The sequence below is a fragment of the Lepidochelys kempii genome, chromosome 8 (assembly GCF_965140265.1).
Source record: "Lepidochelys kempii isolate rLepKem1 chromosome 8, rLepKem1.hap2, whole genome shotgun sequence".
Classification (NCBI taxonomy): domain Eukaryota; kingdom Metazoa; phylum Chordata; order Testudines; family Cheloniidae; genus Lepidochelys; species Lepidochelys kempii.
The window spans coordinates 46,852,834-46,868,480 of NC_133263.1; the positions used below are offsets into that span (position 1 = coordinate 46,852,834).

The following is a 15,647-nucleotide window of genomic DNA, read 5'->3' on the forward strand; positions in this document are numbered from 1 at the left end:
AAAGATTATACCATTATCTCCAGTATATTTTTCTTGCCTTAAAATACTTTTAAATTCTACCTTATAGGGATGTCTGCTGCCCCAGGACCATTATATTAAGGTCAAATTGATCACCACATTTGGAATCATGAAAAAAATTTCCCCCAGCGGGAAAGGAACCATCTGATATTTTTGGTCCTTTTCCTGCAGGAATCAAACCTTTCTTGCTATTACTGTGAGCTGATTTGGGCGTTAGTGGAGATTAGTTATTCATATCTATACATAGGTGTACAGTTAGGCAACAAAATATTGTTGTCTCAACTTTTTTTTCCAAATGAAAACCGCTTTTTGATGGAAAAGGTAGTCTATGCAAAATGTCCATTTTCATAGAAATATTTGGGGTATTCATCAAAAAATGGAAGTGCAAAAATTTTTCAGTTTTACCCTCCCCCCCAAAAATCTGGTTTGGGTTCTGAAAATTGAAAAATGATTTTTGTGGGACTTGACAAATTCCCTTCCTCCCAACCCTCCCCCCCCCAAAAAAAATTCTAAGAAAAATATTTGTTTTTGTTGATTTTTCACTAGGAAAAAAAATCATTTCCAGTTTAGCCCTAATCAGGAGCAAGCAACTTCCAACCCCACGTAGTTTTTGATTGTCACTTTCCTGTCTGTCTCCCCTAAACAATCCATCCCTGAAGGACTGGGATAATTAAAGGACAGCTGGAATTTCTAACCTTCCGCTTTTTAAAACCTCCTTACAAAATTATAATTGCATTTAAATTTGAAGCAAAAGACCCTTTTGAAACAAAAGTCAAAACAATTCAATTTGAAAAAAAATGGAGAAATAAGGCTTTTTGACTTTGTCAGAACTTGTTTGTTTTTTGACTGAAACAATTTGGCAATTTCAGCACAGATTCGAGAAAGCTGTTGGTCCACCCAGATCTGCATTTTTCTGCAAAAAAGTCATTTCAGCTGAAAAATTATGCCCTGCTCTAGTTGCAGGTCATAAAACAATGTGTATTGCTACAGGGCAATATAAATAATTAGGCGATGCTGGTAGAAATGCTATAGTTAAGGCTATATTTGTTTTTTCAGTTAAAGTGGAGTCTAAGTAATTTTGTTAGGAATGTAAACAGATGTTAATTGTAGGCATAATTAACCCAATCACTTCTAGGGAGATTTCATTTTCTGGATTATTACAAGTAAATCTTTTTAATTATTTAGAAGACGGAAGGAGTTAAAAATAAGTTTTTCTGAAATATGGTGTTTAACTTTTTTTGGTCTACATTTAAAAATGGCTTTAGTTTTAAATATTAAACTTTGGATAGATTTCAGTCTAAACAATACCTACCATAGATTGTTGGGTTTGTTTTGTTTTTTAAAGAAAAAGGTTATTTGTATTATTCCTCATAACCATTTCTAGTTCTACTACAAACTCAGATGGAATAAAAATTACCCAAGCAAATGGCAACATTTGCAACTTTTTGTGTTAAATCTCTGGCATATTGGAATTGTAGCTGTGAGCTCTTTTGAGAGGGAAATATGGATAATCCCCATCAATGCGAAACAATGCTGGGTGGTTTGGTTGGGTGGGTGGCTGGGATATGTATTTGCGGGAGGAGCGAGTGTTCTGTTTGTCCTCAGTTGGGGGGAGTGTTTCAGGGAGAAGATGCAAAGACCCAGTGAATCCCTTACATCTGCTTCTCAAGCTGGATCTCCCAGGAGAAGAGAAGCCTATTCCTCTCCACATTCACCCAGACCGCCGCTGACACATAGCTCCAGCTTCTCTTTTCCCTTCAGAGAAAGCAGCCCCTCCTGATTTCCACTTCTTGGTAGGCCTGATCCAACTTTCCCTGAAGTCTTTCCATTAACTTAGATGGGAGCTGGTTCAGACTCCAGGGATTTGCCAAAGTTCTAATGGTCTATTCTCCAATGTTTCGTACCTAGGATGAACGTGGCAGCCAGATGTGAGCTAAATCCAGGTGCTCCAGCCCCAGTGAAATGCACAAACCCTCCTCCAGGCCATATCTACAGTACAAACTTTGCTTGACGCAAGTTATATCAATGTAAAGCCGCCGCAGTTAGTACATCGCTTGTGCGCGTGCATACTGGACTACTTGTGTTGGCACTGCATATACTCACCAGAAGTGTTTGTGTCGCTGTGCAGTGTGGTGCACCATGGGTACGTATCAGAGCGTGCAACTCGCCACCATTCAGTGCACTGTCTTTTTGGACATTTTGGCAATGCCTGTTGGAGCATAAAGGAGTCACAAGGGTGTGAACGGGAACAAGGGGTCAGCTTCCCAGCATGCAGCTGTCTCCATCCCATTGTCATCTAATTCCCATATCTTTTGCACCTTTTTAAAAACTCCTATGAATCTTCTCAGCACTCCTCTGACAAAAGCATGGCGCCTGCACAGCTCTGCACTATTGTCATAAGCATTGCCAACAGAGGACACACAATCCTCTGTTATTTGCAGAGCCGTACAAAGAAACAGATCAGCAGGGAACATGATTTCTTGGAGGACAGATTGCTGTGGGACATTCCGAGAACCAATTCAAGGTTGTTGGTGGTGTTCCTGGAGCAGCTGCAGACGGGGGAATGCCACTTCTAGCCCGAGAAACAAGCATTGACTGGCGGGATTGCATTGTAATGTAGGTTTGGGATGATGAGCAGTGGCTGCAGAACTTTTGGATGTGCAAGGCAACATTCCTGGACCTGTGTGCCAAGCTTAGCATAGCCTTCTAACACAGGGACACCAAACTGAGAGCTGCACTGACAGTGGAGAAGTGAATGGTGATCACACTGTGGAAACTTACAATGCCAAATTGTTATCTGTCCTTGGCAAATAATTTTGGAGTTGGAAAATTCACTGTTGAGGTGATTGTCATGCATGTGTATAGAGCCATTAATCATATCCTGCTATGCGGGACTGTGATGCTTGGCAATGTGCAGGACATAGCAGATGGATTTGCAACAATGGGGTTCCTGAACTGTGGTGTAGCGATAGACAGTATGCACATCCCCATTTTGACCCCAGCCCACCTTGCTGCAGAGTACATCAACACAAAGGACTACTTTTTTATGGTTATGCAAGCATTGGTGCATCACAGAGGATGCTTCACTGCCATCAGTGTTGGCTGGTCAGGGAAAGTGCATGATGAGCACATCTTTAAGAACACAGGACTGCTCAGAAAGCTAAAAGCAGGGACTTTCTTTCCTGACCAGCAGCTTTCCATTGGCAATGTTGAAATGCCAACAGTGATCCTGGGGGACTCAGCCTACCCCTTGCTCCCCTGGCTCCTGAAGTCAAACACCAGCTATCTCAACAGCACCAAGGAATGATTCAACTGTCGGTTCAGCAGGTGCAGAATGACAGTTTAATGCACTTTTGGTAGACTGAAGGGATGTTGGTGTTGTTTATTCACAAGATTGAACCTCAGTGAAAAAAATATCCCAGTAGTTATAGCTGCCTGCTGTGTCCTGAATAATATCTGTGAAGCAAAGGGAGAAAAGATGCTGCTGGAGTGGAGGGCGGAGGTTGAGCAGCTATTTGCTGAGTTTGAACAGCTAGACACAAGGGATATTTAAAAAGCTCAGCACAGAGCTATAAAGCTCAGGAAAGTTTTGAACAAGCACTTTAACAGTGAGCCACAGTAATCCATTGTGGTGTACTGTGCTCCACCTTGCCCTGTTGTTTGGGGCCAGTTAGAAACTGTATGGTCCTTGGAGTACATCTATGGATATAACACTGTCAATGCACCTATTAATTTTGCAGTGCTTGCTGTGCATTTACAATAACACTGTGTTTTTCATTGATCCTGTGAGTTGTGTCACTCTGTTCAGTAACAAGTAAGTGGGTGCATTTAGAACTTCTAGGCACTCTGAAGCATATGTTGTGATGAATTATTTTCCAAATAGAATTTTATTCAGTAATAAAACCAGCACAAGGAAAAATCTTTGAAATCTAAAAGCAAATACATTAAAAATTTAATAAATTAATGGAACAGAACAGGAGGAAAAAACATTCACATCCATTTTACCTATGCATACATCAACCGTGGCTCTCACAGGTTGGTGTACGTGAAACTGTGGTTGTCCTTCATGTCCCCTGGGGTGCACTGGTAAAAGTAGGGACGCAGACCCTGATGCCATATGGAATGTTGAGGGAGATATAAGGAGATGCTGCAATGGAATTCTTCATGGATTGCAAAGGGTGGTGAACTTGGGATTGTTGAACTTGTAGGTCTACCAGAGTCTGCAGCATCTGTGTTTGCTTGCAGAGAAGCCCCATTATGTCCTGATAGGTCTCCCTCTCCTTTTCCTGCTGGGACTCCTGGGCCTTTTGCCCTGTCCTCTCTTTCCTTCTCCAGGCTGTCTGCAATGTTCACTCTCCAAGACCTTAGTCTGATGCAACTGAGACTTGCAGGATCTCACTGAATATGTCATCCTAAGTCCTCTTCTTTTTCCTCCTTATCTGGCTCAGATGTTTTGCGGGGGTGAAGGTAGAGCCCCTCAAGGCCACAACAGCAGTAGCTGCAGATAAAACACACACAGGTACCATTGTCACTATAGTCACCACAGAAAGCAAAAGTTAAGATTCAGAACTCCCCTCCCTTGCTCCCCTAAAGTTTTGAACAGGACATGCTTATTAACACTTCTGCTTTGGAGTGTTTGTGCACGGCACCAATCACTGCACCATGGAGAGTATGGCCCACCAGGGGTGAGTGGAGGTAATTGCTCAGCTGCATGAAACTATGAGCACAGGGAAATGGCACTGAATACTAGCACCAGCCATGGTGATTTTAGCTAATATCTCACTCCTGAGAATAACCAAGGCACAGAGAGCACAGCTGCTACTGGCATTCTGAAGATTCCTGGGCCCATATGCTGCTAGTCTGTTTACTGCAATGGTGTCAGCCAAAGTTATCCCTGACTGGCGTGGGAAAGCGTCCTACCACAGAAGAAGAAATAAGGCTGCCATCACTGGAAGCCTTTGGGAGAGGATGGCAGAGTACCTCCATGGAAGTTTCATCGAGATCTCAAGGGGATTCAAGGGATGTCCCTGTGTACACAAACTGTTCCACATGGTCCATTCCCTCCTCCCCCGCCACACACACACACACACACACACACACACACCTAACTCTACAGAGGAATGAAAAGCAGATAGCAACTCCACCTCTCTTTGCTGTACTGCTACCTCTTCTAGTGCAAGTAAATTAATGACAAGGTGATAGCTGTGTTCTGTTAAATTGGGGGAGCCTTCAGTACATCACTGTAATGGGGAAATACAATTACACACTTACCGGAGGTTCCTTGCCCTGCATTGGACTCGCCCGTGCTCCACTGCCAGGACTGACTGGACTGGAGTCTCAAACAGGTCCTGGCTTCGGACATAGCTGGACCCCCTGGTTGCAAGTCCTCTATCCTCCTCTGCTTCCTCCTCCACCTCCTCGTCCTCGCTGTTCATGCTGTGATGAGGGCTCCTCAGAGGTATTCACAGTGGTGCGTAGGGTGGTGGTGGAGTCTCTGCCTCTTTGTAAAAGCGGCTGGTCTGCAGCTCAGCACCAGACTGACTGTTTGCCTCCCTGGCCTGCCACAATTCCTTTGCTTTCATGCAGTACTGCTGCTGATCCCTGTTCTAGCCCTTTTCCTGTATCCCCCGTGCAATCTGCTCAGAGACATCCATGTTTCCACAGCTGTTCTGCACAGCCTCTTCTCCCCACAGGCCCAAGCCAGAGCGTGGCTGGAGCACACAATGGGGAGCTGCTAGGTGTGCTCACCAAGCTGGACAATCAGGAAAAGGCATTTCAAAAATTCACAGGGTTTTAAAAGGGAGAGGTCCTTCTGGTCACTGTGATGTTGGGCAGTGGAGTTCACAATTGTGACCAGAGTGGTCAGTGTCAGGCATTGTGGGACAGCTGCTGGAGGACTGTTAGGATAGACAGAAGTAAAGCAGTGGCTACATTCATGCTGCATCAACCTCAGTACATCAATCAGGGCTCAGTGCGGTTCAGGGACATGGTGTTACTGCGTCACCATAATGGGGCACTCACATCACACCAGGGGGAGACTAATTTAAATGCAGACACATTCACAATTAGATTGATGCAAGGTGGCTCTTGTCGACCTAACTTTGTACACCGGGCCTCAGTCTGATTCTAAAATCAGCCAGCAGCATAAGCTCAGATATTCTCGACAAGGAGAAAACAGCAGCCCCAGACTCTGGGGAAGCTCAGTTCTCCAGTATCAGCTCAAAATGTCACCCTATCAGCTGTGTTAGTTTAACAGCTTCAGCGGAGTTTACTTTGGGTATCAGGGCAAGAAAACCCAAAGGCAGGTTTTCAGTGTTTCCCCAAGTCTCCCTCCCCAAGTCTGGTTTGCCTCAGCAAAACACGTGTGTGTTGGTAACACTGAGAGGTAAATAGTCCCTTTTTTCTGTACTTTGAAATCTGCTGATGAGAAGTGCAATCTGAGAGCCAGTTACTAAAGTAAATAATAACAACAACAATGGCCTTGATTTTGGTGTGGAAGTTCAGACTGAGGGGATCTCTGGGAGATGATTTTTGACTTTCAACTGAAAAATAAGGATAGCATTGTGGCTAAACAACATTTGCAAGTTACACTTGCTGTATTTACCTTCAATCAAACAAAACACAATAACGCGCTAATACTAAATGATTACTCGAGTTTGCCTCTTTGGAGCTGATCGACCCTGAGCAATGTCTCGCTGGAATATTACAACCTCTTCCCCCCTCATCTCAGCGGCTGCTGCTATAACCCCGCGGGAAGCTGCCAAGTCAGGGGCAAATCCAGCTTCATATATTTCTTCCTCAGAAAAAGAAAGTCCCTTTTAAATCGGATTTCAGGCAGAGCCCTGGAGCTCCGAGGAGTCGAGAGAAACTTAAGGCCTGATTCAAAGGTTGTTGACTTTAATAAGATTTTTTTTTCCATGCAACTTCGGAGCCAGCCTTCCCAGCAGAGCAGGCAACCCCCATGCAATGCACACAGGGGATCCTCAGAGGAGTAACCAGCGCGGCAAGTGCATCGCTTACCATTTCAGATTGGGGGCTGACACGATGCAGCTCCCTGAATGGGAAGCGATCTCTGCTAAGCGTCCAGGGAACTGGTGCCGCAGTGGGGAGGGAATTCAGCCAACCCGCGCCCCGCGAGCGAGCTTCACGCCGCAAAGAGACATATTCGCATCAGAGTGCTTTAGCGAGCAGGGCTTTTAGGTCCGTCCTCTGCCCCCCGCCCGCCTCCAGCAAACCTGTAAACGCAGGCGACTGGGGGTTAAGTAGCAAGCGCCTGGAAATGCTGTTTTAAAGGAAGGCTTTCTTGTTCGGCAGGGTGCATTAGTCACTGACTTTCAGTTGGGGCTTGAGCGCCTAAATCCCTTAGCGTTTGAAAATCTCCCTCCTTGATTCTTCTTTCCTTAGACACCCCAAAGAGATTGCAGGGCTAAACCCCACCTCGCCTTACTCACCGGAGTAAAGGTTGCTCACAAAGGCGTCCTGCGGAAGTCGCTGCGGGTACTTTTGCTGTGGGATCGGGCCCTCCATGGGAATTCAGCTTTTTTCTAAAACGATCTCATTTCACCGGATCGGTAATGAGAGGTACAGAACTAACACCGGTGGCCTAAAGGGCCAGTGGCTTTATTCAGATCCAGCCACCTCTAAAATCAAATTCGATTTTTTTAAAAAAATTCCCTGCTCTGTGCTGCTTTGCTGGATAAAATATGAGCCAATCCACGCACCCTGGGTCCGTTTTAGTCGGGTACATTCACTGGCTGGTGTAGTTAAGGCTAAGCAACCCCTTTGTATAGCTTCCAGCCATAGAATTTCAGGAGGAAGAACCCTACCGAGCTAAGGAGATTTTTGGACCACATAGACATTAGGTTACATTAGTATACATACAATTATTTAAAATCAAAGTGTGTCGTTTTTTTAAATGCCAACAATAGCAAACGAAAAGGTAGCAGATTTGGGAAGAAATGACAACTTTAAATATGGAAATGATTGGGGTTGTTGGAAGTATAGATAGATAGATAGATAGATAGATAGATAGATAGATAGATAGATAGATAGATAGATAGATAGATAGATATTCTTGTTGTTACTGTAGGTTTGTCTATTTAATGTGTAAACCCTTGCAGGTTAAATAGCAAAGACTAGCTGCTATTCCAAATGGAAAAACTCCTATCGCATGTCACTGGAGCCAGAATCTGGCCCAGATCTCCAGGCCCCGTTGGCGTTCACAGGAGCGTTGGAAGGACTGACTACAAAGATACTAGACTTTTAAAAACTCCAGCGACTTTTTAGCGCTGTCAGAAGCAGGGCTGGCTGGAGGTTCCATTGATCTGGGCCGGGGTGGCTGTTCTGTCTAATCCCTGCCCGCTTTGTAAATGTTTGGAGACTGGCTGGAGGAGGAAACGCAATCCTTATCCAAACAGCCTTTTAACCTCCAGTCCTCTCTGCCCCGTGAACGCTTTGTATGAGCCTGTCATAAACCTAATTAATGATCCTTGTTACTTAATCTGAAACGGGGCTCCTGGCAAACAGACAAGCCTCTTGCCGCCGCACAGAACGGATTTTGAAAAGCATTTTGGTCCCAACCTAAATTCAGCTCGACGAGTTTCTCTCTCCTGCACCGAGAAGTCACTACGGCGCAGCTGCGTCATTTAACTTGTTGGGCCTCAAGAGGACATGACACGCGCCCCGCTTTCCATGGCTCTCTTTTCTTTTCTTACAGCAAACGAGAAATAAAGTGGAATACACAGAATGCTAGTCGGATGCTGTGGATTTTGTAGCGGTGGTTGAATAGAGGTGTTCGTCTGTAAATCCTATCGGTTTAGGAAACATGGGAATGTAAGAGCTGAAATTCAGATATCAGGGTGGTTATTTAGCACAAGTATCAGAATGAAACTTGGCATTTCATAGTGTATCGTCAATTCTTCTAGGAGGCCAGATTGGGGAATTGTTGGAATAATCCCTGAAATAGACCAGCAGCGATCCATGCGATTCCACTGCTTCTCCCATGCGGAGCCCTCATACAGTCGGGACATTGCAATTGACTTAAGGGGCCGGATTTTGCCAGGGGCTGGGTCCCTTCCGTGTGAGATCGGTGGATCTCTGCAGTCCCAAGCCCAGTCCCAAACCCCCCTCATTCGCCGCGCCCCGGCAATAGAGTTTTGGGCTCCCGGGGAGAGAGATCGGGCTAACGCGCAGAGGTTGGGGACAGCGTTGTGAATCCCCCCCCCCCCCCCCCCAGCTCTCTTCATGCGGTTCCTTTTAACATGATCTCTAACATTTGCCAGGCTCTGGGTGTACTTGCCGCTGTGTTCGTTCTCCACCCTTCAGTAAAAATTTAACAACTGTAATGATCTCACAGCGCCATACATACGTTTGATAAGCTTGTTTGAGAAATAGGCCTATAAAATGCAACCTCCCAGCAACTAGATGCCACATTTGTGCCTGTCTGTTGTTAATTGCCTCCCTCGGTATGATAGTTAAGCAGATACACTGAGAACGTGCTACATGGTTTCATGCTTTGGTTAGATGGTTAGTGGAAACCAGACAACGTTATTTTATGTTTTTAATTTAACTATCCCTAATAGCGTTTGCAAAGCTGTATGGAGACAGTCAAAGAAAGTATGACACCACACTAAATAAAGTTGCCAGATATAAATATTCCCTCGGGGCCTGAGTTTTCGCTGAAGTCAATGGGAATTTTAGCAGTCTTCAGCACAAGCAGGATCGAAGCTTTAATAATAGCCGCTAACGGAAATATCCGTTGAGAGATAAATGATGAGCTGTGGCATTAATTATGGCACGCTGGGGGGGATTTTAAAAACGGATTGGGGCTTTGAAATCTGCAGGAAAGTTCTCTGTGTAACCGACCAGACGTGGCGAAACTGGGAGTAGGTCTGCGACATCCGTTTGTGCGTAAGGGAGAATTTCTCGCCACTGTAGAGGATGGTATTTTAATGTACGCTCTGCTAATGCGAGCCATGTGATCCGAAATTAGAAAAGAGTTTGAACTAGTATGGAGAGGAACGACAGATGCATTATAAAGTGGGCTACATCGCATTTATAAACCGGATCTGTATGTTGTAGCTACATCACATCGTATGACAATTTCCTAGAGGAAAATAACGATCTCAGGAATTTTATTCCTAGTTAATAAAACATTTATCTCGCCGTGCGGACAATAGCTCGTGCGGCTGGATTGGAGCACTCCATGGACTCTGGTTTGCCCAGCCACTTTCTTTGCAAGACTTACGTCTCCAAGCACAAGTCCCGCTCACTGATGCATTTATTCTAGCACATCAAAACGACCCCTGATTTGGGAGAAGTCATTTCACTCAAGGTGTCGGTCCAGGAGACACTCGCTTACGGTTCGTGCGCTCCCTGCGCTCAGATGATTAATATATTCCCTTTAATCCCTTTCTTCATGACTAATAGATTCCCCCTGCCAGCGCTCCGATTTGTTTCCGTGTCTTGGTAGGGGGACAAACAGCCCAGCTCCCACTTCAGCATGGTGTCTCTAATTGACTTCTAGTCTACTTTTTATGGCGACATATGCTTCTCACAAAGCTCTTATTAGGACAAGCTGCTTTCACTAATTGAGAGTTGCAGAATGCGGAAGGCAGGCTGGATTTCACATCCACCAACTCCAGGGGATTCAGGGAAGGAAAGGTTCCCTGCACACTCTGCATCGGGTCCCTAAGATCAGATAACCAAGGCAAACTAGTCTCCTCCTCAGAAGAGGATACCATTTCTAACCGCAGCTGCGCATCGCAGATCCCAGGGAAGCGCCAAGAAGCACGTGAAAGGCTACCTAGGGAGAGATCCTGTACCAGCCCTTGTGCGCAATGCTAACTCGGCCGAGCAAAGATTACGCAAGTGCAGAAGGGCTGCTGGACTGAGCTGTCGGAGGAGTTATTCCGATCAGCTGGAAAAGCAAGGCACGTGCAAGTGCCAATTAGGAAGCTGATTAATTGTGAGCTGCTAGGTCACATATGATCAGTACCATGAGCTTTACGATTGCAACTCACACAACCGAAATAAATAAATAAATAGCCCCTTCTCAATTAGAGTAAAAGCAACACAGGGAAAAAATTAACTCACCAGCTGTTTAAAGCACCGCCTCAGGGGCGACTAACGCAACCCTTTTAATACCGATACCCACATTTTTTATAAATGTGCAGGAAGATCCCGACGGGAAAGTTATGCACGTGGAGGGCTCGATTGGGGGCGGACAGGACACGTTTAACGACACGTAGCTACACATGGCTCAGCTTTCTCGTGTATTTCGCTCGCTCTCTGCCATCTGGCAATGAATTCTCGGACTTAGGGGCGAGTTTGGCATAGAGGGACAAGGCCTAAAGCCCTCACCAGGCAGCTGACTCTAAAAGGATATTTTAAATCTATCTGAGGTGGGCATAAGGAAAGCTGCCCTCAGGCGTAGATGGTCAGTACCTAGCCAGTATATAGTCAATACCTAGCCTCCTTCCCTGCGTTGGTGCGTGTCATTTACTACCAAAGCACCACCGCTAGAATCGCCCACAGTCAAGTCAGCAAATATTAACCTGATCCCCTCCCCGCAGCCTGCCTTAGCCATGAAAGAGCAGACGACTGAGAGGAGCTCAGTATGTCCATTTCTGTTGTGCTTCGCAGAACTTCTGAAAGATCCTGCTTACTGAAAAGAAACAACCACAACTTAAGTCTGGATGGATGGCTAGATCAGTAATGTACGCCTGGTGAAAAAGCAATTGGCTTTTGCAACCCTGTGCCCGAATGAAATCTTCTGTACTCTTCTTGTTTCCAGTTTTGCACATCAGTCAAATGCAATGTTTGTAAAAGTTGCATTTTTTTTCATTCACTTGCAAACACGTCCCGAAGCGAATGTGGTTTCTCTGGGTGGCGGGCTCACACAGGAGCAAAGCTCCTCAAGCCTGTAGCCCTCAGGCTGGTGGGCAGAAGGGGGAGCCTCGTGCAGGGATGGATGGGGGCTGAGGGATACACCAGTGAATAGCGGAGCCAGCCAGGTACAGGGCGCACTGCTTTTGGGATTAGCTTTAATCGTGTGGCTGGCTTCAATGCATCTCTCCGCGCGGTGGGTGTTGCTGGGGCCTCTTTCAGCAGGAAAGGTGATCTGTTTGATCCTATCGGAAAGGTGCAGGAGTATTCCTGTGTCCCCTTCCCCAGCAGCCACAGTGGCTCCGTTACAAACAGCGAAATCGCCTGGTTCATCCCCTCAAGCCAGGCACTCGCCGCACTGATCGCTTGTTGGCCTGCCCCAGCTCTGCCGCTGTACAGCGCCTAGCACAACGGGGCGCTAGGGCGCCACTAGGGCTCCTGGGGCGGCCCTACAGTAAATAATGGCCCTACCTGCGTCTGAGCCATTCCCTTTGAAAATAAGAGAGATGGACATTAAGGCAGCGTCAGGACCCTGTGGCTGGGATGCCCCAAGATTTAGTCCATCAGCCCTTAACCCAAAGTCCCCGGGTTAAATCCATGCTCGGTTCCACCCGGGGCCGGTGGCGCGGCTCTGCCGGGCAGATAAAGGAGGCGGTTTTGGGCGTCCAATACAGCAAAGGGGGAGCGCTGATTAAACCGGCTCCAGAGCTCCGGCCTGCGCCCCCCACACACACCCGAGTTGGCCTGTCAGGACCGGAACCGCCCATGTCTCAGTATTAAACCCCTGTCCATTCAATCGGGCAGTGCCGGTAAAACCAGACTGGAGCGAGCGTGTCTGGCCTAGCCGGCTTCGCTCGGGCAGCAACCCCCCTCCACCCCCGTAGAGACTGGATTGAAATCCCGATCCTGTTCCCAATGGCAAAGCGCCCCGGAAAGAGCCAGCAAGTAGCAGGTACTCGCGATCTGATCCTGCTCCCACTGGAGTCCAGCAGGGTTCCGGCTCTTAGGTGAGAGCAGAGGACTAGGAAATCCATCCCCACCCTCTGGCTGCCCCTACTCTTCGGGCTGCAAACCCTCTTTGGAAGTGTTTACTCGTGTTTAAAAATAAGATACTTTGTCCTGTATCTAAAGTGCCAGAGACATCCCCTAGCTCCAGATCTTTCTTTTAGCGCCATCCACAGCGCGTTCTGACTGCAGATGACCTGGGACAAAGGTTCTTAAATCAGCAGGAAATAAGCTGAAGAGCTCAGACATTAAGATTGGCCAGTATGGGAGAAGAAATCCGTGTCTCCCACTTGAATGGGGCATCTGCTTTTCCAGCTAGTTACTACGTAAAGGAGGAAGGATTTATTTTTCAGAATGTACTAGGACAGTCAGGTTTTACTACTTGAGGGTGGAACGAAAAGCCAATCTCCTTCTCTCGAGTAAAGGGACATGAAGATGAAGAAATCATAGTAAAACTAAGCAGCCTACCAGGGCAAAGTCTGCTGGTTTGTTCCTTTTCATTTCCACTCAAATTTAAATACACATTGGGACCCTAAAATATAGTTCTCTTTTTAGTGAATGAGAGAAAAAGGCAGGGAAGGACGTTCTTTGGTTTTGCTGCGATATTTTAGCGATGTACTTGTGTGGAGTCGTGGTGCTTGTGTTGAGGTGGATGGGGGGAAGGTATCTGCGACCGGTGGCTCCAGGGGCCTTTTCCCAACCCCCCTCCTGGCCAGTCCCACAGATTTATTAAAACCCTTCAGGTTCCAATAAGTATTCTTATTTTATAGTTCAATTTACAAGACTTCTTAATTAAAGACCGATTCGGATTGAATCCGAGCTCTGATTACTGATCCCTTATCAAGGGCAGTCATTGCGGAGCGTGGAAAGGTGTTAGAAACCCCTGGATGCGGCTTTAGATGCGGATTTCACCCCTCCGCCAGCCCCCTTACACAGCACGGTGTGTCTGCCCTGCTCCCTGGGTACCTAACTCACACCCGCACCCCTGCTGCAGCCATCCCCTGGGCGATTAACAACCGTGCGTTCCTGGTGAGCACGTCTCCCCAACCTCTCCTGCCAGGCGCACACGGTCCCTCCCCAGCCCAGCCGCCCGATGTCCCGCTTGTGGCGCTGACGCCAGCGCCTGACTTCCCCGGGACCATGTAGCCGTTCCCCACCAGATACTGGCCCCTCTGCCCGATCCAGCAATAACTGCCATTGCTCACTCCCAGCTGGCCATCTCCAAGCCCTTCAGGCGCGCAGAGCTCAGACCGAACCCCCAATCCGACTCTCTCTTTCCAGGACAAGGACAGTCCTTTTCAAGCCCAGTCTTCCCCCAGAGTAACGCTGCCTCTGCTAAAGGACACAGCTCGAGCTGTGGGATCGTGTAATTACGGCAGCTCCCCCCGCCCCCCCAAAATTAGTTTGATCACAGGCTGTCCCCTGCGCGCTGCCGCCTGCTTTATCTGCGCCCCTGCGTTGCGCGCGGGGGAGCCCAGGTCTCACTTACTGTCCTGCTGCGGGGTGTCGCTGCCGCTGGTTAGCCCCGGGGATTCCAGCAAGCTTCTGCCGGCTTCCCCTACGCTCTCGTCCGCCTGAGCCGCCACCATGTCTCCGGCTTCCTCCAGATCCAACAGGTGACTGACGGAGAAGTTCTTTTTGGCCTGTAAGTTGTCCAGGTTGCTGGGGTTCTCCAAGCGGGTGGCTAGGACGGCCTGTCTCTCCATGATGTGGGCATAGCTGGAAGTCATGGTTTCCTCCAAGTCTTAAAGGGAAAGTGCAGGCAAAAGAGGAGGGAGAGAGGGTGGGGGGGGGAATACAAGGGACCCTCCCCAAAATCTCAGACGCTGTCCCCGGAGCAGGGGCGCTCCCTGGGCTTCCTTCGGCAGGTTCTAGGGGGCGAATCCGGCCTCCCTCTGCCCAGTTCTCACGCGAAAGTGACACAGAAAGCGAGAGAGAGAGAAGGAGGGAGGGGATGGGGGAGGGGGGGAGAGGAATCGAAACGTGTCTTTCAGGAGAAGCGGCGTATTCCCAGGCAGGCACCAGCAGCAAGAGGCTTGTCCCGGCTTTAAACCATCTCCAAGAGAGCGCGCTGCCCCCTTTGCGCTCCTGGTGAGTCTCAGGAGTAACTGAGGTTTCAGGTCACGGGTGCTGATGTCTTGCAGATGTACTCGCGAGTATTAACTCTCACCGAAGGGAAGGCGAGGGTTTTCAGGAGTCCGAAAGAGCCCCCCCCCGGTCCCCGGTCTCGCTCTCAGTTGCTCTCCCCCTCCCCTCTCAGTTGGATCAAGCCGCTCTCTGGCACTTCAAAAGGGCCAGTATGGCACACAGGGGAGACTTTGCAGGGAATACATGAAAATTGGAGACCCAAGGGAGGGCAGCTCGAGACTTAATAGGGGCCTGTAATTACGTGGCAAAGTCTTTGTGCTGTTTCTGACGTTTTACAGACCCCTCTTCTCCGGCGCAAACTCTCCCCCCACCACCAAAAACACACTGATTAAAAACTCCCCTCCCCCCCCCCTTCGCCAACATCTGATGTAGCGAGCGAGCGCGGGGAAGACCCTTTGCTTGTCTTAAATAAAGATCGAATTCTCTCTCTCCCTCCTTGCAATAGGATCTCTGGCAGAAAAGTCAAACTGAAAGCCACAGTCACTTCAAACAGGCTGATTATTTTGCTTCAGCATTAACTCCTCCTGATTTGTTTTAGATCTTGTTGGAGACTCTCATTTGCATGTTTTGATAACAGCTGCAGGGGAAAC

General features: G+C 47.7%; 1 protein-coding gene across 2 annotated transcripts in view; it reads right to left on the bottom strand.

The window, feature by feature from the left end:
- Positions 1-15,046, bottom strand: part of PRRX1 (paired related homeobox 1) — an 82,728-nt gene extending 67,682 nt beyond the window's left edge. For both annotated transcript variants that reach the window (XM_073358196.1, XM_073358197.1), the window contains exon 1: positions 14,399-15,046. In XM_073358196.1, the coding sequence (XP_073214297.1) occupies positions 14,399-14,639 (241 nt within the window). In that variant the 5' untranslated portion in view covers positions 14,640-15,046. The remainder of the gene's footprint in view (positions 1-14,398) is intronic.
- Positions 15,047-15,647: the final 601 nt, after the last annotated feature.